Here is a 27,173-nt window from a genome sequence, read left to right as displayed (position 1 = left end):
CTAATGTAAAGAACAGTATTGCTTTTAAGTAATTATCTGAAAACAGAACTATATCCAAAACAATTGAGCATCAAGGTACATTGTGTTAGTTAAAGAACAAAACACCAGCACAACAGGTTTACTCTCAGGTCTGCTGTCCCTTTCATGTATATCTGTATTTGCCTGATCTTTCAAATTAATTTTTTTAAAATACAGTTTCATGTATTAAAAAAGAAAATGGAATTCTGAAACTCTGTAAATACCATTCCCTGAATAGAAACCCTTTAGAATGCAAAAATCACAAAGCTATTAGTAATGTTTTAGTTTAACAAAAATCAAAATCACAATACTACTTTTTCACACATACCTTGACATAGGTAGAATAGTTCTCTCTTCATGGTAATCACTGTCACATTCGTTTATATATTCTCTTAAAACAGTCAACACTCTCACCATCCGTATTGCTTCTTGTCTTGCACAATTTATACTGTCTTTATCTCCATCCAACACACATAAAGTATCATAGGAGGCTTTTAGACGATCGAAACAGGACTGAATGAAGTCTTCATGAATCACTACCTAATTACATTAAGAAATTGGTGCAATTACAAGAAATATTAAAAATCATCTTTTCAGAAGGAAAATTCAATGGTAGAAGTAAAAAAAAATCCCCCAAACCAAACCATTTAACCAAATCAACAACCACTGATAAAACAGCTCTAATTTATTGTGGCTTCAAAAATCTTACATGTCATCAGCAGCTGTAACTGTACAGTGCAAACTTGCATGTAAATAGAAAAAGTGGAAGTTTGGACAAAGAACACTCAACTGGACTTTCACTTCATCATTTTCTCAGACTGCTAATGAATCTTTAGCTGACTATCTAGTACAGGTTGACTTACTTAACACTAAGACTGAACAAAGAACATTTGCAAATCCTCAGAACAACTACCCCGGCCCCAGCCTCCAAAACCACATAACCAAGTTCCAGATACACTCATTTCCTGCACAAACTCAGAAACGGATTTTGAGCTAGATTCAGCAGAGTGGCAGCTGTAGCAGCTCTCTTCGTTCTGCCTGGTATCTAACATTTTATATCTGACATCTAACATCCTTGCTCCTGACCTAGACTGACATATAACCTAGAGAATCACTGTAAAAAATCTGCAGTGTCTCCAGGTAAGTCTGCAACCAAAACACGAACAGTCACAGCTACTGCAGCAAACCACAGTCCAGCAGCCACTTTCCTTAGAGGCAGCTCAGGAACAGAGGAGTTGCCAGCACACTGAATACTTGTGTGCATGTTGAGTCAATCCAACACTTCTGGAATTGTCAGATCTAACCATGCACAGATCGATGCACGCTTAGTAAGCCCAGACCTATTGCAAGAGAGAAGGCTCCAGCCATCTGCCACTGCAGTCAGATACTGCTTGAATGGCTGTAAATGCACCACCTGGAGCAGCTGTGCTGGATCTGGCAAACAGGCAGCTTTGAAGACTCTGTGTTTTTGAGGACAAGTATGAAAATTGAAGTCTTAAGAAATATAACCGGCAAGCTATCAACTGGAGATTGTCCAGAGGATTGACAGGAAGCTGAACATGAGCCAGCAGTGTGCCCAGGTGGCCAAGAAGGCCAATGGCATTCTGGCCTGTATCAGAAGCAGCACAGCAGCAGGTCCAGGGAAGTGATTCTTCCCCTGTATTCAGCGCTGGTGAGGCCACACCTGGAGTGCTGTGTCCAATTCTGGGCCCCTCAGTTCAGGAAGGACATTGAGGTGCTGGAGCAGGTCCAGAGAAGAGCAACAAGGTTGGTGAAGGGACTCGAGCACAAGTCCTGTGAAGAGAGGCTGAGGGAGCTGGGGTTGTTCAGCCTGGAGGAGGCTCAGGGGAGATCTCATCACTCTCTACAACTCCCTGAAAGGAGGTTGTAGCCAGGTGGGGCTACAGGTCTTCCAGGCAACCAGCAGTAGGATAGGAGGGCACAGTCTTAAGCTGTGCCAGAGGAGGTTTAGGTTGAATAGTAGGAAAAAAATTTTTACAGAGAGAGTAATCAGACATTGGAATGGGCTGCCCAGGGAGGGGGTGGATTCACCATCCCTGGAGGTTTTTAAGAGAAGACTGGATGTGGCATCAGTGCCATGGTCTGGTAACCACGGCAGTGTTGGATCAAGGGTTGGACTTGATGATCTCGGAGGTCTTTTCCAACCTGGTTGATTCTATGATCCCTCCACCAAATCTGTGCAATCATTAAATCATACAATGTTTGTGTCAGAAGGAACCTCAATTATCAACTAGTTAAGATCCCCCATGCCATAGGCACACTTTCCACTAGACCAGGTTGCTCAAAGCTCCATCCAACCTGGCCTTCAACACTTCCAGCAATGGGGCAGCCACAACTTCTTTGTGCCAGTGATCCTCACAGGGAAGAATTTCTTCCAAATATCCAATTTAACCCTACCCTCTTTTCAGTTTAGAGCCATTTCTCCTTGCCCTATCACTACATGCCCTTGTCAAGAAGTCCCTCTCCAGCTCTGTTGCAGCCCCCTTTAGGTACTAGAAGGTTGCTCTAAGGTGTCCCCAGAGCCTTCTCTTCTCCAGGCTGAAAAACGCCAGGTCTCTGTCTGTCTTCACAGAAGAGTAGCTCCAGACTTCTGATCATCTTCGTGGCCTTCTCTGAACTCAATCCAACAGATCCATAGCCTTCTTATGTTAGAGACCTCAGGGCTGGATGCAGCACTCCAGGTGGGGTCTCATGAGAGCAGAGCAGAAGGGCAGAATCCCCTCTCTGCTTTGGATGCAGCCTAGGACATGTTTGGCTTTCTGGCCTGTGAGTGCACATCAACAGCTCATGTTGAGCTTCTCATTCCCCAGTGCCCCCAAGTCCTTCCCCTCAGGGCTGCTCTCAATCCATTCTCCTCCCAGCCTGTACTTGTGCCTGGGATTGCTCTGACCCCTGTGCAGCGCAGGACCTTCTACTCGGCCTTGTCCAACTTCAGAAGGTTTTCACAGGCCCACCTCAAGCCTGTCAAAGACCCTTGGATGACATCCCTTCTTCTGACCTCACAGAAATTCATTCTCTCTTCTCTGCCCACTGAAATGCAGCTCCCAGCAAATATTAAGGCAGGGAGATAATATCTGATTTGCTAGAGCTCAGCTTGACCATTATATAGGGAAACTGTGACCCTTTGTAAGGGACATGACAGAAAAAAGAGATTACATTAGCTTATGACAACACTCCACAGACCCAGCCAGGGAACATGCTGGTATAAATAAGTGCCACAACTGAAAGTTCCACAAAAGGTCTTCCTAAGTATATGACATTGACCCTTCTACTCAGAAAACAGTTAAATACAACAGACAAACTTAACATGAAAAATTTATCAGAGTTCAGTCTCCAAATACGAGAAAAAACTCTTTAATTCTGCATCTGACCAGAAACTGATGGCTGGACTCAGGAGTATACTCTGCAAAACACAAAAACTATTCTCTGTTTTCGAATCTTTCAACTATGAAAATATCACAAATTGAATTTTATTACTGTTTTTCTATCATATTTCAGTTTTCTTGTTGCTTTTTTTTTTACCTGATTAACTTGTAACCTTGGGCCAAGATTAGTATAGATCTCTTTAAGAAGGTCTATTGCTCTGTTGGCGATGTCGTCATTTCCCTGAATCACAACCTAGCATAATTTAAAAAAAAAAAAACACAAAAAGCATTAGAAATCTTAAAACTTGCTGGTATAAAATTTAAAAACATAACTACTACATAAGTATCTTTACACAACAGTATGTTTAATGATTTTATCAGGTGAAAGTGATTAAAATGTTTAGATACAAAAAATAAAACAACTTACACTAAAAGTAATTATATAAAAATCATGGTTAAGAATTAGCTAGTTTTAAAGGAGTTCAGACCAAAAAAAAAAAAGCTGATGTTTTATAAACAGAATAGAATTAGTGTTTATATATTCATCTTCACATAATATTCCAATTTTCTCTACTTTCAGAGAATAAGAAAACTATTTTTTCAGATGCTTGAACAGCCTGCATCACCAAAGAGAATTTTCAAATATGTAAATGGCTGTGAGCGGGTGGAAGGGGAACAGGCAAATGAATTCTGCTTCTTATGTGATAATCTAAATTTTAATTACTAGTCACCAGGTCTGAAAGCAGGTTTTACAGACAAACCCTGCAGGATACTGAGCTGAAGCTTAATGAGTTTTGTCATGCTGACCAGAGTAAGGTGATTCCCAACACTAAAACATGCTATCATTACGTGGGAACTCTGTTCACAAACAGCGTGAATTTATTTGTATACAAATTGTGATCTATTTTGGTTTTAACTATTATCACCAGGATTAAAATACCTAATCCTTCAAAAAGCCACAACCAAAATTACTGCAGACAGCTGCTGCACATGTTTTACAAAAACACAGCCATGATAATCATGCCACAGTGCACCACTGTGGGTTTTAACACAGCTCTTGAGAACCAGGAACACTCTGAAAAAATTACACAACAGATTAGATACTGATGTTTTTCCCCAACAGACTTGGCAAGCTTCAGAAAGCAACAACCTTCCTATTGAAAAGGAAGATTTTATATGTATAAACAGGTGGCTATATAGAACCTGTGGATCCTGCATAACAACCAGGTTTAGGCAACAGGTTGTGGCTATAAGAGAAAGAATCAGACCAGTGGTCAATGGTCTAATGTAGAATCACTCCAGTTTACTACACCACAAGGAATGCAATAAAGTAGCTCATTAATGCACGGAACAAAGTTTAATTATAATGTGCATGTGAAAGAAAAGAGAAATCTACAGGTAAATCACCTGGAATGATCCTTTCTTCTTCAACAGTATAGGCAAATTTTTAATTTCATGTGCATACATAACTATACTTATGTTTCAAACAACTTTCTATCAAGTATCAGTCTGCAAAGTTAACAGCTTGTACACTTGCTGGGAAGACAGTGGAGTCAAAAGTCAAGCATTTACTTTGAAAAAGTAGATTTTTGTAATTTCAATATGAAATCACACATTTCTAAAAATATTAAGAGACTGAGAAAGACTCAGCAATTAAACTTTCAGATGTTTCCTCCAATTAACTCACCCTCCAAAGGTAGTCTAATCCTATTAATTCCAGATCATCCATCATGTAGGCTCTTCTCTTTGCTACTAGCTTTCCTTCCCGACAGTTCACAGCTTTGAAGAAACGTTCAAAACATTTCATTCCATTTTCTGTTAATAGGGAAGGATCCAGCTGAAGCACATTATTTTCAAAGAAGTCCTTATTAATGTCAGGGTCTAAGTCTGGTTCATCCCCCATTAGTTTGGAATACCATTTAAAACAGGCTTCGCGATCACAAAGATAAACCGCATTTTCAGCTAAACACTTCCATATTTGCTTCGCCTGAGGGGCACAGAGCCACAGCTGACCATCCTTCAATAAAAATCTTGAGCAAAACAGAGAGACAATTAACAGCACTTCTAACACACATCCAGGGTTACAATTCAGTCAAAAGCACAGGCACAAAGGTGAATATATATATGTAATTCATTTATGTATCATAAGCATGACCTTGAAAACTTTATTTACATCATGAATACATTTATTTACATCATAATTAGCCCCATGATTTCTTAGTAAGTTTGAACGAATCAAGACTTTATATTCCAAATAAAAAAGGAATAAGATTCAGCAAAAAATGTCTTGCACAAAAATATCAAGCATTATTTGCATTTCATAGACAAAGAAATGCACATCTCCTAATGTAAACTATTTAGTTTAAAAGTCACAACATAAGAGAATAAATTAATTCTGCGATCACTCACAATATTTTAACACTTGCTTTAGCAAAATTGCAAAAAAAGTATCAACTCTACAGAATAAAGTCAATGAACTGGAAATTTTTCCTTTTATTTAACCAAGTTTTTTCCTTTGTGTTAAATTATTAAGACAGAATTATTAAGAACTTCAATTCTGAGAGCTAACACTAAGGATCTTTCAAGAGGAACAAATGATAAAGTTCTTTACAATAATTTTTCGGATTCGAAATCTCTTCTATGTAAAAGAAAGGAGGGCCTAAGTTATGGCACTGCTTTTCAGAAATTGCTACATATTCTACATTTGACAACCATGGGACTTCATAAATTTGTGTACACAGTGAAGTTAAATCTAAGGAAGTTACAATATTTAACATGCAGGAGTGATAAATTAAGCCTATCCATATGCTATTGTATAAGTTCATTAACCATTTAACACTTAAGATTAATTCATAAAAATTCTTGGTAAAATTTTAAAAAGTAAAAAAATCTCCCCTAGGAAAACACTAAAGAATACTTCAGAACTTGACAGTTCAAGTATTTTTACTTGTCTAAAAAAAGGTTAAAAACAACTAAGAAAAAGTCAAGACAGCCTAAAAAGCATCAACATACAGCAGTTCTATGATGAGCAGAGATCCTTTGTTTTCTCAAACAGCAGCTGGTCAAAAGTCATCCAAATAATTTTATTCCAGTGTCTTTCTATGGCTCAGCTGCTGACAAAACAACATCAGTGGCTGACAAAAGTATATGTCAGGTTATGATTGTGGATTTAAATCTGGTGTGGTGCAAGAAATAAGGACACATGGCCATATCCCTACTGGGAACGTTTTAAACTTTCAGATAAGTTACTCCAATAGGTATGTAACTGTATCCACCTGCACATTGTATTCAAGTCTACACACAGACAGGAAAAAAACACACAAATCCTAGTGCAGAATGAGAGCCTTGGATTACAAAGATCCTAATAAACTTTATTTGAATATTCCAACAGTAGCATAGAAGCCCTCTGGGGAAAAAAAAAGAAACCAAAACAAAAACATTCAGTGTATTTTTGCATCTGAGTTTTGAAAGAAGTTAACACAACAACTTAAAGCTGTAGAAGAAAAAGAAATGCAAAGGGTTTCTTTTTCTTTAAAGTATTCAAAGTATTCTTACAGAAGTCAAACAAATATTCAAGTTCAAACTTACCGTAAGAAGTTGAGTCGCTCCTGTACTTCCTGCACGTGACTGTATCTGCTTCCTGGCCTTACAGTTTGAGGATCATATTCCCCATGCTCTGCAAATAAAAGACAAGACATTCAGAAAAGGCATGCTGACTCCACAAGACAGGGTGTGTTTGAAGACTTGTTATTCTGAATATAATCAAAACCACCCAAAACACAGTAAATTTTCAGTAAGGTGTATGAAAAGAGTTTTCACCAAGCTACTACCTGTTAGTATTTCATCCCAGATTAAAAAGAGTATAGGCAAAGACCACCGAGGTATATAATCAAATACACAATTAGGTGCAGATACAAGTGCTCACTGTTCAATGAAAGTATTACAGAAAAATTAGGAACCTGCATTCTTCTACTTCAAATCAATTTTTCCTAATTTAGGTAGTCAGTTTGAAGCCAGAATTCAGTTAAAAATGAAAGTATACCAAGCATATAATTCAGATTATCCAGCGGGTTGTTTTCCTGAGGATGCTTTAACTTCCTAACAGAACATCTTTTCCAAAATTTAAATTTTCCATTTTTGGACTTTTTCCTCTCCAGAGGAAATAATTTCTCCATTTCTTTAACACCTTTATAAGTAGTTATGTACACGACATCACTCAGAGGAAGAAAATAAGGCAACTTTATCTACTGCAAGTTTCCAAATACAAGACCCAAATGCCTGGAATACTGACAAGCTTGAAACAGAAGTAGTAATTTTAAAATAAGGCAAGAAGTCAAACTTCTATCTGCATTTTGTCAAATCTTAGCATAATATTTTGCTTAACAAACAGCTGCTTGCTTCACGGGAACACAGGTGTTGGTGTGGTTTTGTTTGGTGTTAGGTTGGTTGGTTGGGTTTTATTAATTAAAGAGATACAATCTAGATCTCTGCACACATTACTTTCATCTGTACTAACAGTATTTCATCATGACACATGTTCATTATGACAGCTCCCTTATAAACTAATTAATGCCGTATTTCTTATTTGCAAAGGTGTACAAATTGCCTTTAGCTAAGATGACCCAGCCATGACAGACTGTATCATGACAACATCAAGACTAATACTAGAATTTATCTTCAGAGCTGAAAATCAGTATCTCCTATTATATCAGGGAGGGGGGAAAAACCCAAACCAAACCAGTCTAACAGCTGAAGTCCATCAATGTTTCAAAATTAAGAGAAAAATTATTGTCATATTGCTCTCTATATCCAAGTGTAAAAGGTACATTACCTTAAAAATAAAATAAAAGGGGAAACAGAAGACTAGTAGTTAACTGATGTCTGTAAAACTGGAGACATTATGTTCACTGGAAATCCTTCAAAAAATTTAAATTATAACCCTAATGAAGTAATCATAAATGGGCAATTATCAAAAGAAGAAATGTGGAAAAAAAAACCAGAAGAAAGAATATAAAGGTAGCCAAACAAAAATTACTTCAGTATTACAAGCAGAAAACTGGTAAAATATGCTGTGGCTCCAGAATAAGAAACAATTAGGGTAGATAAGCATATTGCAGAGAAATTAAAACTAATTACTTGAAGTGTTGGGCGTTCTGGGTGGGTTTTTTGTTTGATTTTATCTTGTTGAGGGGGAGCTGGTGGTGGTGGTGTTCATTTGTTTTCACTGTGGGGACTATCTGGGATTTTTTTTCCTGACTGGAGTTTAATTCACAGACAACAACATCAACACTGGCAACCACAGAAGAAGTCAAATATTCAAACCCAGCCAGTTGCCCAAAGGCAGTGTGGATGCACTTCAGAATTCTGAAACACTCTGAACTACAAAAAAATTCTGTCTCCCTAAATATTACCTATATCACATTCTTTCTACATCTGCCAGATTTATTTTCTATTCTGTGCATCCCACAGCAAGTCCAAGTGTGATCTCCTTAAAAATTGTTTTTACATACTGGAGCAGAAGAATGAACAGAGAAATTAGCAATCAAAAAACAACTGGTTGAAAATTTAAGTCTAATTAGTGATAAACACACATGGAAGATCATATGGCACAATTTCTACAAATAATTACATTTCATTAACACTTTGGATTTTTTTATTACTTCAGAAAAACAGAACACAAAGGAAACTGACTAGCAACCTTCTAAAATTTTCAAAAGATCTTTGATAAATCATCAGAAAGATGAAACTGTGACCTCCTTCAGGACTACAAAATGCAATAGCAGTTGTCTCATCTCATGGAGGACTTTGCAGAGTTGGAGAAAAGGGTGAGTTCAGTAGAAGGGAAAATCAAAAAGCGTGGAAAAATTCAGAAACATAGATTAGGCTTCTCTTTAAAAAGGCAAACATACAGAAGTGACTGTCACAGAAAATACTATGCATTGGTGAATAACAGGAGAATAGGAGCATTGTTCTCCATCACAGAATGCAACTATGGAAGCCTTCAAGGAAAATAAAAATATGGCAAATTCAAAATTAATTTAAAAATATCCAAAATTACACAGTGTTAACTGCCAAAGAGATCTGTTGACAACTGGATTCTTCATTTCTATGGCATTTGTTTGACTTGTGCTGTCTGGATGTTTGCCTTGAATTTTTTCCCTCTGTCTCATTCACCTTCTCCAGCCAAGCTTAATTCTACAGCTTCCAGTTCTTTCTGTCCTCACATGCATAATCTTTTTTCTCCTTTCATTTATTCCCTTTCATTTATATGCCCCCCTGGCATATTCCTCCTCCTCCACTAAGGCATGGAAGACAAACTTCACAGTGCTCTATGTTCTGCTCTATTTAGTATATAAAGCTGAAAATTAAAGAGTTTTTGCACAGGAACTGTGTCTTATTTAGTACAGTATCTGGAACATTAGGAGGTATTTTCTAGTTGCCCTCAATAATGTAATAAAGCATCTAATAAAAAAAAAATCCACACTATTATTCATCTGTTTTTGTTCTCTGATGCAAATGAGAAGTTCTGCAACAGCTTTGTCTCAGGAAAGCATAATTTAATTGCTTTGTAATTAGATTAAATTTAAACCCTTCACACACATGTAATTCCTCTCACACTGAAGATGTTCATATTCCTGCTTAACTGAGTCATTATAGCTGGGGAGGGGCAGGGCAGTGGGATGTGATTGAAATGAATGAAAAATAGTTCATACACCAACAGCATGTGTAGGCTATTTTTGGACAAAGACAGCATTGCTTTAGAATACAGCTGTTCATGATGCTTCCCTGCTAACCCTAAGGCCAAACCCCAGATTTCACAGCTGGTCAAAGCCCAAGAGAAAGAAGAACAGAATCACAAACTCTAAGATATCAATATAGTTAAAATGTGAAGTTCATTGCAAATAAAATGGCATTTTTGCATCATGTCAGCTCCAACAGCTCACAGAAGTTACATCACTAATACTTGTTCTACTCCACCTTCCTGTGAAGACTAAGGCTAAGACACTATGGTTTGAGAACAGACCAAATAATTTAGTATCATTCTAACACTAATTAGTGCAATGCTATCATTAATTAAGGAACTTAAATTAGGGTAATAGCCCCATGTATTCCTGAATAGAGAAATGTATTTGCAGTGTGCAGATTTAACTAAATGCCATTCTCACTGACCTATACCTGGCAGGAACGACCACCTTCACAGAGCACCGCTATTCACACATATCCTCAAGGACATATTTTCAGTATCTTTTATATAAAATATATATATCTAGTACTCCAAAATTAAATGAAATCCAAAATTAAAGGTGTCTAGGCAACCTTTCCTAGTGGTGTAAGACACAAACTTCAGAATATGCAAATATCCTGTCCTCTCTGGACTGTCTACACTGAATTCCTCCACAACATACTGAGCCCTATCTGAGAGGCAACTGAAAGGCTGGCAGGATGTTATGATGCCAGGGTAGAAAACAGTCCCTGGTTCCAGTCAGTAAAGTCAGTGGTGGAGAAGGAGGGGTGTAAACCTCCTCCTTTCACTTCTGTTGGTTTAATTTTATATTAAAATACCGTGGTCTAGTCTAACAAGGAGCTTCCTGGTCCACCATTATCCTTCACTTCCACGCTTCTACCTCAGTAGCTAAAAGTTAATCCAGAGTATGAGGGTAAATTCATCAGTGAAGGGCTGAGTTTAGCCTAAAATATATAAATACTAACACAATGTGCTGACAGTAACAACTGTAGTGAGAAAGCAACTGAACAGATACGGGAGTTACCTTGTAAAAACAAATAGTATCCCTGTGGTTTAAAGTCCTTCTCCCTGACAAATTCCAAATACTGGTTTCAAAAGGAGGTGATTAAAAAAGCTTCTCAAAGGAGCCTTCAAAAATTCAAAACTAGAAGCTTTACTATTAGGATTTTCCACAAAAATTACTACCCTAGCCTAAGTAGGGTAAGATGATGTTTATCAATCCACAGATAAATGAGAGCTGCCACTTCCACATGTTCAACTATAAAACACACATTTTCAATTATAAAAAAGAAAAAAATAGCATTTTAAGCTTTTCTTATGCAGACAGACACCACAAAAGCTTTCAACCCCACAGACACCTGAAAATTAAACAAATAAACTTCATAGTTACTTTATTATGGGAATTTGCTTTTAACTCCATTTTCAACTGGAGTTTTCATACACTCTGTGAGGCAAATTTTTTGTTAAAGCTTACCTTTAGCATACTGCCTCATGCTTTCCATATAGGCAGAGAGATTTTCTGCAACCAATGTAACTAGGGCGTGATTGTGCTGAAGTTGATTGATTAAGTCATGTCGGTAAAACACGTGGGGACTTCGCTGAGTTTGACTGAAAATAAAATACAAATGTTAGAGGAAAAGCAGAGAAGTCTTGCACCTAACAGTTCAGAAATCAATTTAAGCAAATAATCTTTGATGCAAGTTTTTAAAGGATCTTGAATAGAAATCATATTAAGTTTCTGACAATATTTTTCCTTTTTTTCTTCTGACATGCCAACAGTTCTTATCAGTTAGTAAAAGCAGCGAATTTGTGAGGATTATACAGTTACAATATGTATGAGAAATATCAAAGTGATCTGAGTAGCTCAGTGTGCTAGAGGGAGAGTATCTGCAGCAAGACAGACTAGAAATACCTGCCCACAAAGTGCACAGTAATGACAGAGACCCTCAACTGTAGTGTAACTACAACACACAAAACCCAGTTTCTTCCTCAGCCATCTGATATTTTCTATATTTAATATTAAAGCACTAAGTAAAACCTGAGACCACAGTGAAAGAACACTAGCAAATAATCACAGCAGTTAAAGAAACCTGCAAACGGTCTTGATTTTTTTTCTAATGATATCTGTGAAAAATGTTGGTACAAACAAAAAAAGCAGACACGCAAAGCATAGAGTAAAAAAAAAAAAAATCCAGAAAAGTTCAAAAAAAGAAATATCCCAAATAAATAATTAGATCATAAGTTCAAGACCTGGCAAAAAATGCTGCTCTTAAACAACACTAGACATATTTAGATTACAAAAGTAAACTGTAAAAGAAAATAAAAAGCTTGGGTCCAAGACCCACATGCCATTAACACTATCAAATTCTAGAACCTGGAGACTCCACCTCTGCAGAACACCCTCAAAATGTCTCAACTGCTGTAGCTGCAGATCAGAGCACTGATCTGGACTGCATAAACAAGGCACACTAGTGCTGCTCTTCCATGGTAAAGAGAAAAAAAGAAAACAAGTGGGTGTCAGGGGGAAGAGTGACATTCCTCATTAGCACTCAGCTGATCCCATAGCCTGCCCTGAGGAAAGAAAAATGTCATTTCAGAATTGTTCTCTTTTCCTTCAACACTTCAAAAAGTAGACCCTAGAATTACCTGAATGGATTACAGGTAGGAATCCTCATCCTTCCTAGGAAAGAAGGTCTCCACACTACAAGACCTACAGCACTCCACAGTATCCCCACACCTTTAGAGAACAGTGGGGAAGGCAAAAAATGCCAGTTCCAGCACCAGTTGACAATGATCTTGCAGCTGATAACCACATTTCACTGTAGATGTAACAACAACAGATAAACTGATTCACTGGACCAAAGATCATTGCCAATTTGGGTTTAAAAGACAGAAGCCATCAACACCCTGCCAATAATTTTGTTAACTGCAACCAACATAATTTGCCCTCCTAAGCATTGTGGTCTTCAGAAGATTGAATTTCATAATACGCAGAATTTCCTAAAACAGTTTGAAAGGGGCACTTAAAACACAAATTGTGTTAAAAAGAAACCCAGAAACTGAGATCTCCGTCAGAGAGAAAACAGAATGGATGGACACATAAAAGAAAAAACATACAGAACTTCATATACTCAAAAAATTCTTTGTTTTCACTTCAAGAAACTTTCCAATTATGTTTCATTCCATCTCCACCGACCCTCCTTACTCAGAATAAACCAGCAGCAAACACAGGAAAAGGCTGGATGTCTCTATGTTATGACTACCCAAGATGTTACCTCTAGACAGAGAGTTGCATTCACAAAGGGTAACAGTAAATAAGAACACTGATTATTTGGGAAATACATATTATGAAACAACTAAAGGAGCAAACAGAAGCAAGATGGAGTGTTTTGCAGAATCAAGATATTGAAGTGTATATTTATACTCATAATATTAAGCATTTGTATCAATCTCACAAAGTACAGCAACACAACAGCTTTACCAGCAGAAGACTACAATGTTCTGTGTTAGATATTATTTACTTCTCTCCTTTCTCAACGACGTGCACAAACAGTAAATTTGCACACAGATTCACCTTGGTTAGCAACTATTTCTAAAAGTTGAATAATTGTAATAACTAGAGTTATGAGCTACGAGTTGTGAGCTGTTACACTGTGTTTGTGAGCAACATTCAAGATGTTATTTTGATCATCTGTTGGGATGAAGTCAAAGGCAAAATTACTGTCTTCAGGCACAGGAAAAAAGCTGATCTGACAAGCTCTTTTAGCATGTTTTCTAGTATTTAAGCAAATTCTACATGCAACTAAAATTCTCTTTAAGCATCTAAGGTTAGACTGTATTATGATGTTGCCATTAGAACACATTCGTTTAATGTGTAATATTATTACACATTAGTTACTACACACTCATTAATGTGTAACAACTGAGGAGCAAGAAAAGTTGAAGCTAACAGCAAAACTCAGATTTTCATTGTGTTTCTACTAAATGGATACCCAAAGCTAATGTATAAAAAGAAAAAATAGCATTTTGAAATGGATGAAGTAGTATTTTGGCAATACAACAAAAGACATTTCATAGCCAGAATGCTTATTTGCGAGAAAAATAATGGCAAATTGACAAAGGCAAAATTCCAAACAACTTAATTTAAACGGATTAAAAAAATTATTTATCTGCACATATATCTTGCCCAAAATAATTCTGCCCATATAACTCAGCTTTTGAAGATGAGAGTTGTTTTGCTAAATGAACAAATGCTATGTACCATTAAAAATCCAAAAGCAGTGACTGATCCCAGCAAATTCTACTACTTAGGCTAAAAAGTGACTTGAAGCATCATTGTTGCCCTAAAGCACTATCAAAACCCCTGAACTGTCAATGCTCAATTAATTCTTCTGGGCAAATAATTTAGGAGATGGATCTCTTACTGCTCAGGTAGATACAGGTCAAACTTAAGTGCTTGACATTAGTCTACAGGAGGCTCTACCTCCATCAGCCAACGCAGAGAAAATTAAGATGATTAATTATCTGTACAGTAAAGATCAGCATGTCGAGTAATAGACTCTTTCTCAGTATTAAAAAGCATCCTTGCACCTGTAAGAGTCCTTGAACTTACATAAGAATTATTTTCTGTTGTAATTCTGGTTAAGCTGAACTTCCCCAAACATGTAGCATTTCTCTGTGGTCAGGGAGCTAAATTTTGCCATAGCAATTGTACAACGAATTCATCACTTTGTTCAACTGCATGAATAACTAGCAACAATTAAAACCTCCCTCCCAAAAGAATTTCTACAGTGCCAATGGCATAAGACAATTTATACTTAGTTTTGCCAAGGATCAGCAGCCTTTGCTGTTGGACTGAACCTTTCATTGCCACTGCCAATCAACTGGACCACCCCAAAAGAGCAGCATAAAGAAAATGGGACTACTGTTGCACACAGAAAGCTCTCAGACATGTTTTTCAGGCAGTAGTCACATACACCTACATTGACCTGTTTTCGATCCAAATGCTAGAAGGATGTTAGGTATTAAAGTTTTAAGTTAGATAAGGTAAGGTGATAGAAAGAGGTATGGGAGGCATAGATTACAATTTCCAAACCTTATCAACAGTTATCAGACAACTAGGCAGGTTGGAAAGTCAGTGATTATTTCAAAATGATGTTTTCACTCAGTAGGTTTCCCAGCTACTTGGGCAGTAATAATATCTGACTAAAAAAACTCCCTCAACAGTATCTTGCTAACAAAGGATGCTCCACAGGAAGAGGTCTTTGTAAGTCCCTTGATTAAAACTTTCAATTCCAAGTTTACTTTCCTGCCATATTTGTTTTCAAATCCTGCATAAATACGAGGTGTTATTACACACTGCAACGCAGACTGCCCAGAAATCTGAGGATGAGATGGTCTGATAAACAAAGACAAGAAACATTCAAGCCATCTAACTGTACACAGACCATACAGGAAACCTAAACTTCCACAATCAAAAGAAGTTTGGTTCCTCCCAAGATTACCTCAGAGCAGAAACCTAAATCAGTACCTGGAATGAGCTCTGCTTCAATAATTACTTAAAGCAAAGCATCTTTGTTAAAGGCACTGTGTTAAAAGCATTCAAATTGAACAACCACTCTGCACGATCAGGTAGCTTGATTTGCCTGGATTTTACAGCACAAAAAAGGTTAAGGACTCCAGGACACAAAAAACAAACTTTTCTGCTAATTACCAGGTGACTCTGTGACCTTGTTGGATAAACCTCAAGCAATCATTAATGTGAAACTGTAAAGGATTAAAATGTTATGAAAAAGCTGAGAAATATGTTGCAAACTAAATGAATAAAGAAAACTCTAAAAGCCAGGAATGCAGTATTATCACAGCTCCTGAATATGGTATCAGTAAGAAGATAGTGTTGTGCAAACTGAGGCTTATTTTCCTTAACTTTCCCTGACTTGATCTTTGTTGTAAACCAACTGTAACAGCAACACTGATTTGAATAGTTTATCTGCTCACAAGTTTTAAGACAAAGCAATTGTGCACCCCTGATTTGTGCACCCCTGATAAGCAAATAATATTTTTCAGGAGTCTGTAAAAATTCTGATGTGGATACAAATACTGTTAGGGGCACGGAATTTCAGCTATTTCTGCAGTGAGAAGACATTTAAAATAACTAAACCAAGCACATACACTTTAACAAGTCCAAACAGACAACTGCTTTTCATTTTTATTTCCTTTTAAAAACAACCATCAAATGAACCCCCACAAAACAAGCAAACTCCCTCCCCCCAGTAAAACAATTCCGTTCAGGAGAGAAAAATCAGTAGAGTATTTTTCCCAGACTAAAAAGTCACCTTGATTTCAAGCATATAAACTAGATGACCTGCATGAATTTGTCATCAAAGAACAGGGATGGGTGGGTATGTTTGTGGTTTTGGATGTGTGTGCAAATATCCATACAAAAACATAAAATATACTTATACTTAGTAAGCTAATTCCATTGTTAGGCAAGGAAGTCCATGAACAACAGAAAAACAAACTCAGATTTTCCACTAGACTACAATTATAAAAATTAATAAAAGCATGTTTGAAGAAGTAGTTAATGGTCTCTTACTGAACTTAGGTGCCTGAATTTTTAGAGGTTATTTATCCTTACTAAAACAAACTCAAGAACATCTTCCAACACAGGTTATGGTTTTACCTAAGTTTTACTGACCTTTTGTAAAAAAAAAAAGTTAAATTTGCCTCATTCCAACCCATCTGCCTTTTGGCAGAGGAAACTTCATTTGCATTCAATTCTTACCTCAAGTTCTGTGGTGCTTCACCAAACAAACTGCAAATTTCTCTAATTTGTTTCAGTGCAGGAATGACCCATTTATCATTTGTGCGAAGTTCTTCTATAAAACGATCTATCCACTGGATCTTTTGTGTATCTCGATCCTTAAAGAACAGCAGTTCATAATCAAAATCAAGTATATTGCAAAATTATAATTCCCTCACTGTTTCCAAGACAGAACACACATACAACACCAAACAAATGCTAGATCACCTGAGTTCTGAAGCATAAGGAAAGTATCTGAGCAGCACGACATGCTGGCAGAAGTCACCAGTGTGCTAAAAAGTCCGTGCCTTCAAGCACTCAGTACTTAAGAAGTGCTTAAATAATCTGCTCTCTCTTAAAGCTTTCATTTATTTCTACTCACTGTTACAAAATACCAAAAAACAATGACAAACTGCTTCTTCACTTAACAAGACGGATAATGGATTAATTTTGGACCATAAGGAAGCACTGCTCTGGCAGACTTCCACAGAAGTTTGGGTGGGGAAGGAGCGTGTGTAGTAGTTTGGAAAGGACCTTTGCTAGGTCCTTTCTAATATTATACAAGACATATAAGGACTTACTGGGAGAAAAAAACAAAACACCAAAACAGATCAGTATAATTGAGTTTGGGAAAAAGCAAAGACAGGAGGAGTGGGGCTGCTTTTCCTTTCTCCCTATTTACTTTGGCAGGGTCCAATTCCAGTTCTCCCAGTGTGCTCATCAGCAATTGCACCAAGACAGGTAAACTGATGAATTTCACTCCCTCCAATTAAAACACTAACTGTGTTAATTAAAATATGCCCCATAACATTTTAAAAGCACCAGGTTGTCAGTACAATAATACAAATCTATGACAGGGAACACTTCTGTTAAATTACCAAATCCCTTCAATTTTTCATGGAGAACGGAAGGAAACTCAGTGACTTCTTTCACAGCACAACATACCAGATCACTCACCTGTGAACAGCTGTAATCTAAGATTTTAATATGGGCACTAAGAGCCTGGTCCATGATATCAACTGGTACATCATCACTGTGAGCCAAATTCCACAAAAGGTTCAGCACTTTGTGTGCCATCACACCATCCTTGTCATCCTCTGCAAGGCGGCGAATTAACTCAAGCAGTTTCTCACGCTGTTTCTTGCTTGCATTCGTCCAACTTGCCTAATATTTAAAAAAAATATTATAAAAAAGTCTTTTTTTTTAAACTCCACACATAACTTGCACTGTTAACAAATGATGCAACAAAGAAGTGATGCAACTACATGAAGAACTCTCATTTCTTTCATTAAAAACAAAGAGCACATTAGAGCTCACAGTACATAAGCCAGACACAACTGAAGAGCTCTTCTAGTGTTTACAACTAAAGTGTATTCAACTTGAGGTTTAAAAAAAGGCAGCTCTTTGTTTAAGATGTTCTTGTAAAAGTTAACATTACCACTGACAAGTTCACCAATGGCCAGTGGTCTCAGCTGTTTCTTGCAAATGCTTTCACAAAACTCCTGTGCTTATTCTTTAAAAACTTCTTAGATAACTTATAATTACTATGTGAGTAAAATTTTAGTATCATGTGTGCCTCTGAATCTGACCAAAACAAATGTCCTCTGAATTAAATTAACTTTTCTCTGAGGAAGTTTTCAGTATAACATCAGTTTATATCCATCTCTCAAGGTCTGAGAAAAAAGTTTACACACAGAATTTCTGAGCGCTGAGTTCAGCATCTGAACTACAGAACATTAGACCCATATTCACCAAACTACAGGACCCCATTAATGAGAGCACAAATTGCACATAAGCCAAAATATGCCCATAATGCATTTATCTGAAAAAAGAAAACAGAGACTACAAAGCTCATCATGTCCTAAAAGTGAAACAGCAGATCATGTCCCGAAAGTGAAACAGTAAAACAAGCCAGAGAGCCCCACTACTGGAAGCTGTAAATGTTAAATGTTATACATAAAAAGCCCGTGAGTAACTGAACTTTCAGAAACAAGTTATTTGGGATTTCAAATCAAATCATTATATGTTTATAAACATTCAACTTTATCTTCCTGGGGCTGTGTCATTCTGTATGTGGGCTAAACAGAGAAAAATCGTTACATGATAAAGAGGAAGTTGGTGGAGTGTGGAACGGAAGTCCTTGATCTCCTCCACTTAAAGATCAAAAGCAGCACTGCCTGGTAAACCTGACAAAACCTACTCTAATGCCAGGAGAAAAAACATCATTTACTAAATCACCAACATTTATTAATTTGGAACAAATGTAAAAAGGTATGTAGGATAAATAACTTATTTTATTTGGTATTCTATATTCCTAGGATTGCTAAAGGTAACTTTAATGTTATTAGGTAACTTTAACACGTTAATACTTGAACAGATGTGCATGACCCCAAAGTGTTCAAACCAGAAAACAAAACTGTCTACTAAACAAGCATCATTAGCCTTTGTTTAGACAGGAAGTAACTAGAAAATGTCACAAGGAGTGCTCATTAAAGAAAAGCATTTCTAGAACTGAATATTAGAGACTGTTGCTACACACTAAGAAGTCTTTTAACACACGGAAAACAACTATCTAAAATAAGTAGAAAGTAAGACACTGAGAAAGCCACAAATCTGCATGAAACCTCACAACCCATTTCCTGATTACAGTCAAAACACACATAATTACCTTAAAACAATCAAATAGGTGATCAAGCTGTTCAGGAGAGAAATCCCAAGCTAATTTTGCGAGGAGATCATGTACATTTTTTACAATGGCTTCATGTTTTCCTGCCTGTCCAGAAGAGAAAAAGAATCCACCATTTGTAGCAATTCATATTTAAGTCAAGCAGCAAGACATCCAACATCATTTTTACAAGCAGACTGTCTGAGGTGGCCAGTAAGAAGAGCTGATGCTGTGGGAGCAGCATGGCAAACTGAATACTTGCTTCACTGGGAATTCACAATATTTAGATTTCCCTCGTATGTGTAAGTATTTAAGTGTCCTCTGTGTGCGTGCATACAAGTACTTATTTAGAATATAAATACTGCAGCATCACAATATTTATTTTTTTGTTACAAAATTGAACCGGGACAGTGAACAATAAAGTCTAAAAGGGTATTTTAACTTACAAATCAGTATTTTAATTTAATGTTGTTTTGTGTGGTTTTCTTTCTTTTTATCAAGAAAGGACTCAAAATCCATTTCTGCAATGAATTTCACTGAGGTGTTGTAACCTGTAAATCAATTTTTAGTATTTCCATGTAATTTCTCAGGCTGAAGTACTTCCTTTGTGATAGTGCATTCACAGACAACTAAAGCCTTCTATTACAAACAACTTGTTGGTAGACCATATTTGAAAGTCCAGCAGCTTTTAATCTTAAAAATCTAACAATTAAACAACTAAGGACAAGATGTTCAGTATTACACTAGACATCATTTCAACCCAGAGTTTGGTGTACAAGACAATTCTGACATTTAAGGAGGAGGGTAATGAGGGGAAAAAAAGCATCCTGTACTTTACATCTGCACTCAAAACGAACAAATTTGGACTATGTGAATCAACTGATTCACTGTAGAAAATTTTCCCGTAAGCAAGGAATAAAAAAAATGCAAACCAAATACCTAGAATACACATTCTGATGTAATTAATCTTTGTACACTATTAAAAATACATGTGTAAGCAGTTTTGAAATTCAATTCCTTCTAAAAGCTTGCATCAGTAACTCACTTAAAAACAAAAAAGAGACTAATAGCTTTGTTACATGCTGTGCCTTAAACTCTTTATAGTGTGCCATAAATTTTCATTTGAAATAAAGTGAATTTAAGTAGTAATGTTGGTTTTCATGTTATGGGTAAGATCATGAGAGGGGGAATTACTAAACCCATTCGATTCTGCAAAATATTGTATAATTTCTTTCTCTTATCAGACCATTTCCTGGATAGAAAAAACCTGAGAGCATGCAGGGCAAAAAGAGCATCTATAATATAACAAATAAAAGCAGAAGTATGCACAGCTCCTGGGGGGAGCAAGGAGAATAAGAATAAGGCACGTAGCAACTCTTGTCTTGGGAGGTTTCTGACAGACATGGGGAAGCACTACCAGACAGTGGGAGGAGAGAAGGAACATGGTGAGTGACATCCCAGCTTGCTGTGCAGAAACAAGGAAGTGCCTGTAAAGTTCCAACTAAATACTCCAGAATAATAAGACCTCAACCTCTGCCATTTTGTGTCTTGTCCTGCTGGATCTTTCCCTGCAACTCCAGAGGCTGCAACTTAATGCTTGCCTTTAAAGACTTCCAGCATTACTCTCTGAATCAAATACACTTCTATATTGTGAGCAGTGGCTTTGTAAGACATGAAAACACTTTAGTAAAATTAAAACTCAGGTTGCCTTCTAAAAGTAAAAGCAACGTGACTGTATCACTTTAATAAACTACTTATTTTTATTCTAGTTTTTAACTAAGATTCTCTGGTGCAGCAGCACAACGACTTGAGCCCAAAAGCAAAACCTCACCACTGCAGCAGAGGCCGAGCTAAAATAACCTGCCTGTTACATAAAGCTACACAGTAAATCAACTCCTCGCTACTGAATTTCATGCTCCAGCTGCTCTTACCACAGTCACTTAATAAGAACTCCTAAAAACTACTGTACACAGGGAGTAGTGAAGTTGGTAAAAATCATTCTGTACTACTCTGTACTAGCAGATTTTAGTATTCTTAATTTTTAGTCTATTTTAATTCCATGGCTAAAGCCGCAGTGAAACCATCTACCTGAATAAGAATTACTTTCTCACAAATAAATTTTTCCTCACAAAAAAAATACAGGGCAAAACTACTATCAAAAGTGAGGATCTAATACAGCTAAAATAAGCCTACTAGCAGCAAACTAACCTCTCAAAGTTTCTTTTTTTTGCCCCACAGACACCTTGTAGTCTGGAAGTATCTACAGATCACAAGCTAAAAAGTAACTGTAATCACAGACCCTAATTCAAGTAAATCTGTGTATTGCTCTGCTACCTGATGCAATTTTCTGAACAGGGCTTTGGGATAATGAGAAAAGACTTTATTGAGTTTCAGCCTGTGCAGTTACTATCAGGATGGAATTGAAGTCTAGACATTATGAATTTAGTTGAACCAGTCTCAAGTGTTTGAAGTGCAACCTGAAAGTAGTACAGGGACATCTGGAAAAGTCCACTTAAGCCAAACTGTTACATTTTCAGAACAGCATGAACACATGTAAACTATGGATATAATACCACCCAACTCCTGTATTAGCTCTTGTCATGGTGTAACTCCAGCTGGCAACTGAGCTCCATGCAGCTGCTCACTCACCCTCCACCCACAGTGGGATGGGGAAAGAGTATCAGGAGGGTAAAAGTGAGAAAATTTGTGGGTTGAGATCAACAGGTAAATCTTTTGCCTTACTTACACAGTTATTACAAAAGCCACTGTGAAGAAATTTAACTCTGTCCCTGCCCAAACCAGTACAGCTCTCTGTGTTGTTAATCAGATTTAGCCTTCCCAGACTTGAAAGACTGGCCTGAGGGCTTACTCCTACAATCACTTTCACTACCCATTATTTATGAAAAAGGATCTATGTACTTGTGCTTGTTCTCTATCCTAAAATGACTTTTTATTTCTGTATTGTCAATAATTCTAAATGATTTTGTCTCTTCAGCTGCCCATTCTGTGTATTAAACTCATGCAACCTGCAGCTAGGAAGATCAGCTTCACCAATCATTTAAGTAAACAAGTCAATACGGCAAAATTTGTAATTTTTCAAAAATAATCTTTACAACACAAAGAAAAGAATTTGCACTTAAACAACTTCTAGAACAGTCATTATTATTATTATCATCATTATATTATTATTTAAGTCTTACTAATTATGCTCTGCCCAGGAAAAATTTACACAACTGTGGTGAACTCAGAGATCAGCAACACATAACTTCATATTTTAAAATGCATTAAGAGTATCATTATCACGTCTTTGCTCGACACTGCGGGTTCCTTAATACTTAGAAAGAGTAACTTTTGCACCATGTTCTGAACTGCTCCTTTAGACTTTCCATATGTGTGCAGCTGATCCCTTCCGCTGAAGACATTTGAGAAGACAGTTTTGAGATCCAGGACCCCAAAAAAGAACACTATTTGATTTCAATTTTTAATTCAGTTTTGTCAAACACTAAGCAAAAGAAGCCCAGGTTGTCTTCTCAATACATGACATACAACAACATCCCTCTCGTGCAGTAGCAGACGAGCAGATGAATTATTTACCTGTGCAGCCCAAATGTTGTCAAGATCCTGCAAAGTAAGGGCTTTCTCTTTGATGACAAAACGGAGAATTTTCTCTAACTTCTCTACATATTGAGGTTGATGAAGACTATCTCTCAACACAATTGATAAAATATTGTTCTGCTGGATCCATTCCTGAATATAAAAAAAGAAAAAGTAGTGCCATCTCAAATTATTCAGGTGCCATCATTGACATTTAAAGTACAAAGAAAAAATTCAACCTGTTACAGATTAAGCAAGAGAAATATAGCACAAGGGGAAGGTATTTATCCCTAACTTTAATTTCCTCCTAAAAAAAAAAAATTAGCATTAAAAATAATCCATTATGCTCATCACTGTGATATCCTAAGGGGAAATTTTTTTCAGGCATATTAAAATCATGAACTCAAAGTATAAAAATGTTCAAACGACTTCAAACATAAGAAGTCAATGTGAAGAACAGTTAACGCCTCTATGCAAGGAACAAAATTTTTACATTCCAATTCACAGTCATTAAATATCAAAACCAAACTGTTTAAGACACTTCTAACTTTACTGCTATGCCTACAGCATACCCCATAAAAAGGACATAAGGACTGAAATATAAAAAAGATTAGATTATTTCAGTGCTGCCACTTATAGGCTTTGAAATCCTTCTAATTGAATTAGAGACAAATATTCAAGTCATATTTAGGAAAACGCAATTTTTTCAGTGGTGTCACTGACACGGTCAGACTGTTTTGTTCCAGCTGAAGTAAAGGAGGGTGTGCTGTGAACACCAAAAGAGAAAACAAACATCCACAGCACCACAGCTTCCAACAGTCTCCTTGATTACAGACTTACAACATTCAATCTAGAGTTTCATGAAATACTTAAATCTGGAAGTTTTCATTTAAAAACACAGGCCTTGTCTGAGATGCCAAACTGTAGGGAATATGCAAAAAAGAGACCTATTTCCTCCTACTGCTTTAAAAAAATCACACTGCAGTTATTCTTTCTTGTCAGATGTCCTTTTGTAAATTACAAACCTCACAACAGGTGGTCAGTCACAGCAACGGGGCAGAACAGTAAAAAAATCACTTAACATGACTAAATTTCACAAAGATGAAGAGAAAATCATTCTTAACTTTATAAATACTCATTTTCATAGTTCCCTATGTATACATTCAAGCAACAGTATTCAAAATATGTAAAGACTAAACAAAAAAAATGTGGTATCTAGAACTTTCTGTATCACAGAATCCAGTTTCTGAAATATGAAAAGCAGAGTAGTCACTTGGAACACTAAAGAGAAAAAGCTGGACCACAAAACTCGGACTATATCCTTATTTAAATGACCATTAAATTTCCAGTTACTGTGGTACTGAAGTTTCAAAGGAATCACACTTTTTTTTTTATGTAGGTTTGTTTGGGTTTTTTAAAACACTATATAAAACACACAATACTCAAGGATCTATTTTTGAGGCATGTTTTTAGTAGCAGCTTTGACACAAATACAACCTTTTTTTCACAGAAAGGCTACTATTAAAATAACTTATTACCTTCACATGACACCTACTGTTTCTAACACTAGATATGAACATAAGCAATGTGTGCTGTATCCACAGTATACAGCTACTTCTATAATTAAAGTAATAAGGAGAAACAAAATCTATTCAATGAACTTCAGTGAAAAGGAGAACTTACTGCCATTCTTTCAGCTGTAAGCCACTCTTCCTCTTCAGGATTACCATGTCGATGAGTATAGTATGACACACTGGATATTACTTTGTTAACTTCATTTAGTGCATTCATTTTACCATTGAAAGAGGAAATTTGTAACAACCTGTGAGAGAGATTTAATGTAAGAAGTGTGGAAAAAAATGTCAGCAGTGGCATATCATATTAGAAGTAGCATCTTACCTAAGTATCATTTTTAACCTAAATATTTCTAAATTTTTTACAGTTTCTTCTTGTCCTGGAACTCTTGAAGCTAAGTTCTTTAGAGATTTGATTATCATTGACAGAGCATCATTTTTGGCTTCATTCTTTGCTTCTTTTTTCAGTTCATCATCTGTTAAATTTTCTAAAAATTGTGGAACCATTTCTATAATTGGAAGGAAATATTTCTTCACTGTATGTAATGTTAGAAATTCAAAACATTGTCCAAATGGCCTAGAAAAGAAAGAAAAAGGGGTAAGTGCCATAATCAGTACTTGTGTAATATCATGACAGTACAGTGCAATTAATTCAAGAAACTCATGTCTACTTAGAAGTACATGAAACGGTGAAGGTAAACACAACCAGCTAAGAGATGGAGTGAGGGGAAGTGCTTCAAAAAAAGACTAAGCTTTGTGCTAACAGAATATTTTTTTATTTAAAAAAAACTTACTTGATGAGAGCTGCAATGATCTGAACATTCAATGCTGATCCACTCATGAAGCGATCATGCAAGATCTGAAATCCATTTAATGTGCCAAACTTGTTGATGAGATCTACAAGCCAACCCTGCAATATAACAAACAATTATTTTCTGACATTTACAAATTACCACCTAGAAATACTTACAAGTACCTGTTAATAACAAAAATTTGCTTTAAAAAAGTCTTTACACAACAGCTTTCATTTTTAAGGAAATGCTTAAAAACAGGCAACAAGATCTTTCCTGTTATCATGTCAAAGAACAGATGCTGTTCAAAGAAATTTATCAAATACATAGGAATAAAACTGACTATACTTCAGGTTCTGCTTTGGCTGCTGAGTTACTAGAGAAAGCATGACAATTTTGGTACTTTCTCTTGGCCCTGGATGTGATAATGCCACATATAAAGACATTAAAAATGCAAAATAACATTCTTCTAAACAGCACTAGCAATGCCAGGAAGTCCTAGTACTTCTTTATCTTTGGTTCTTACATATTAACAGCTGGCAGTTCTACTAAGGAAAAAAAAAAAGGAAGAAAGCCAAAAAAATGTAATTAACTCCTGATGTCATATCAATGCCACTTGGAGCTCAATTTTGAAAAAGTTCAGAGCCAGGAACCAGAAAATTGCTAATCTGCACTGCCCATTAAAAAAAAGCAAAACAAAACCCCAAGAAACCACACCTACAGAAACAAACAAACAAACAATCACAACCAAACAAAAACCTCAAAACCAAACCTTCATTCATACCCACCCCAAAACCCACAGACACTAGCATCCCATGTCCAACTAAAAACATTTCTCCCATCATTGGAAACTATTAGAAAATGCAGAGAAAATTCCTACTTTATCACATAATCCCCTCCTCAAAATGTGCTATCTACAAAATCATGTTAAGTGAGAAGGCAAATCCATCAACTGGCAAACCCAAGCAAGCCAATTAACACAGTGGGAATAGCATTCCAAGAGAGTTGTGCCAGCTTATCACAGAAACACATGGCACAATCTGATTGTGGACCAAAGATGGGAGGAGTTAGAAGGGGAACTGCACCTTAAATCACTACCAGGAGTCATAAGCAGAGGAACATCTCAGAGATAAAGAGAATAAAGGCAGCTTTTCCCCTCCCCTTCTAAAAACACTTCTCTACAGCTACCGTGTCATCAGTTAACACTGCATGAAATTAAAACCACAGTCTGAAAAGGTTCTCATACCTTTGGTGATCGTGGGTCAGGAGGACGGGCATAAAGTTCATCTTCAGCGAGCTGGACTCCTGCAGGAACTGTTTCTGAGGGACGAGTACCATTATATAGATGGAATTTGCAGTGAGGATTTAAGGCCATGGCAAGAAGTTCAAGAAGGGGAAACCAATCTTGGGACAGCTTGGCCACACATAGTTCCACTAGTCGATGAGTGTTGTTAATAATACATCTCTGTTAAGAAAAAAACAACAACTAAGAACATGGCAGGTGACTGTACAATGAATATGAACTATAAACTCTGAACCATCTGTACCTAGCATGCAAGAGTTGCACAAGAGATTTACAACACTGTATTTTAATTTGT

At 36.6% G+C, this 27,173-nt stretch overlaps 1 protein-coding gene across 5 annotated transcripts in view; it reads right to left on the bottom strand.

Moving 5' to 3' along the window:
- USP9X (ubiquitin specific peptidase 9 X-linked) overlaps positions 1 to 27,173 on the bottom strand; it is a 106,707-nt gene that overhangs the window by 45,274 nt on the left and 34,260 nt on the right. For all 5 annotated transcript variants that reach the window (XM_051811647.1, XM_051811650.1, XM_051811646.1 and 2 more), the window contains exons 6-18: positions 26,822 to 27,040; positions 25,579 to 25,694; positions 25,110 to 25,361; positions 24,894 to 25,032; positions 23,211 to 23,363; positions 19,620 to 19,724; positions 17,909 to 18,115; positions 16,934 to 17,070; positions 11,624 to 11,757; positions 6,993 to 7,080; positions 5,092 to 5,434; positions 3,562 to 3,657; positions 347 to 558 (exon numbers count right to left, since the gene is read on the bottom strand). In XM_051811647.1, coding sequence (XP_051667607.1) covers positions 347 to 558; positions 3,562 to 3,657; positions 5,092 to 5,434; positions 6,993 to 7,080; positions 11,624 to 11,757; positions 16,934 to 17,070; positions 17,909 to 18,115; positions 19,620 to 19,724; positions 23,211 to 23,363; positions 24,894 to 25,032; positions 25,110 to 25,361; positions 25,579 to 25,694; positions 26,822 to 27,040 — 2,201 coding nt within the window. The remainder of the gene's footprint in view (positions 1 to 346; positions 559 to 3,561; positions 3,658 to 5,091; positions 5,435 to 6,992; positions 7,081 to 11,623; positions 11,758 to 16,933; positions 17,071 to 17,908; positions 18,116 to 19,619; positions 19,725 to 23,210; positions 23,364 to 24,893; positions 25,033 to 25,109; positions 25,362 to 25,578; positions 25,695 to 26,821; positions 27,041 to 27,173) is intronic.

The sequence above is a fragment of the Manacus candei genome, unplaced genomic scaffold (assembly GCF_025592945.1).
Source record: "Manacus candei isolate 608988 ecotype Guabito, Panama unplaced genomic scaffold, ASM2559294v1 h1tg000083l, whole genome shotgun sequence".
Taxonomy (NCBI): Eukaryota; Metazoa; Chordata; class Aves; order Passeriformes; family Pipridae; genus Manacus; species Manacus candei.
The sequence above is the reverse complement of the archived record's forward strand: the minus strand, read 5'-3'. Positions and strand labels throughout refer to the sequence as shown.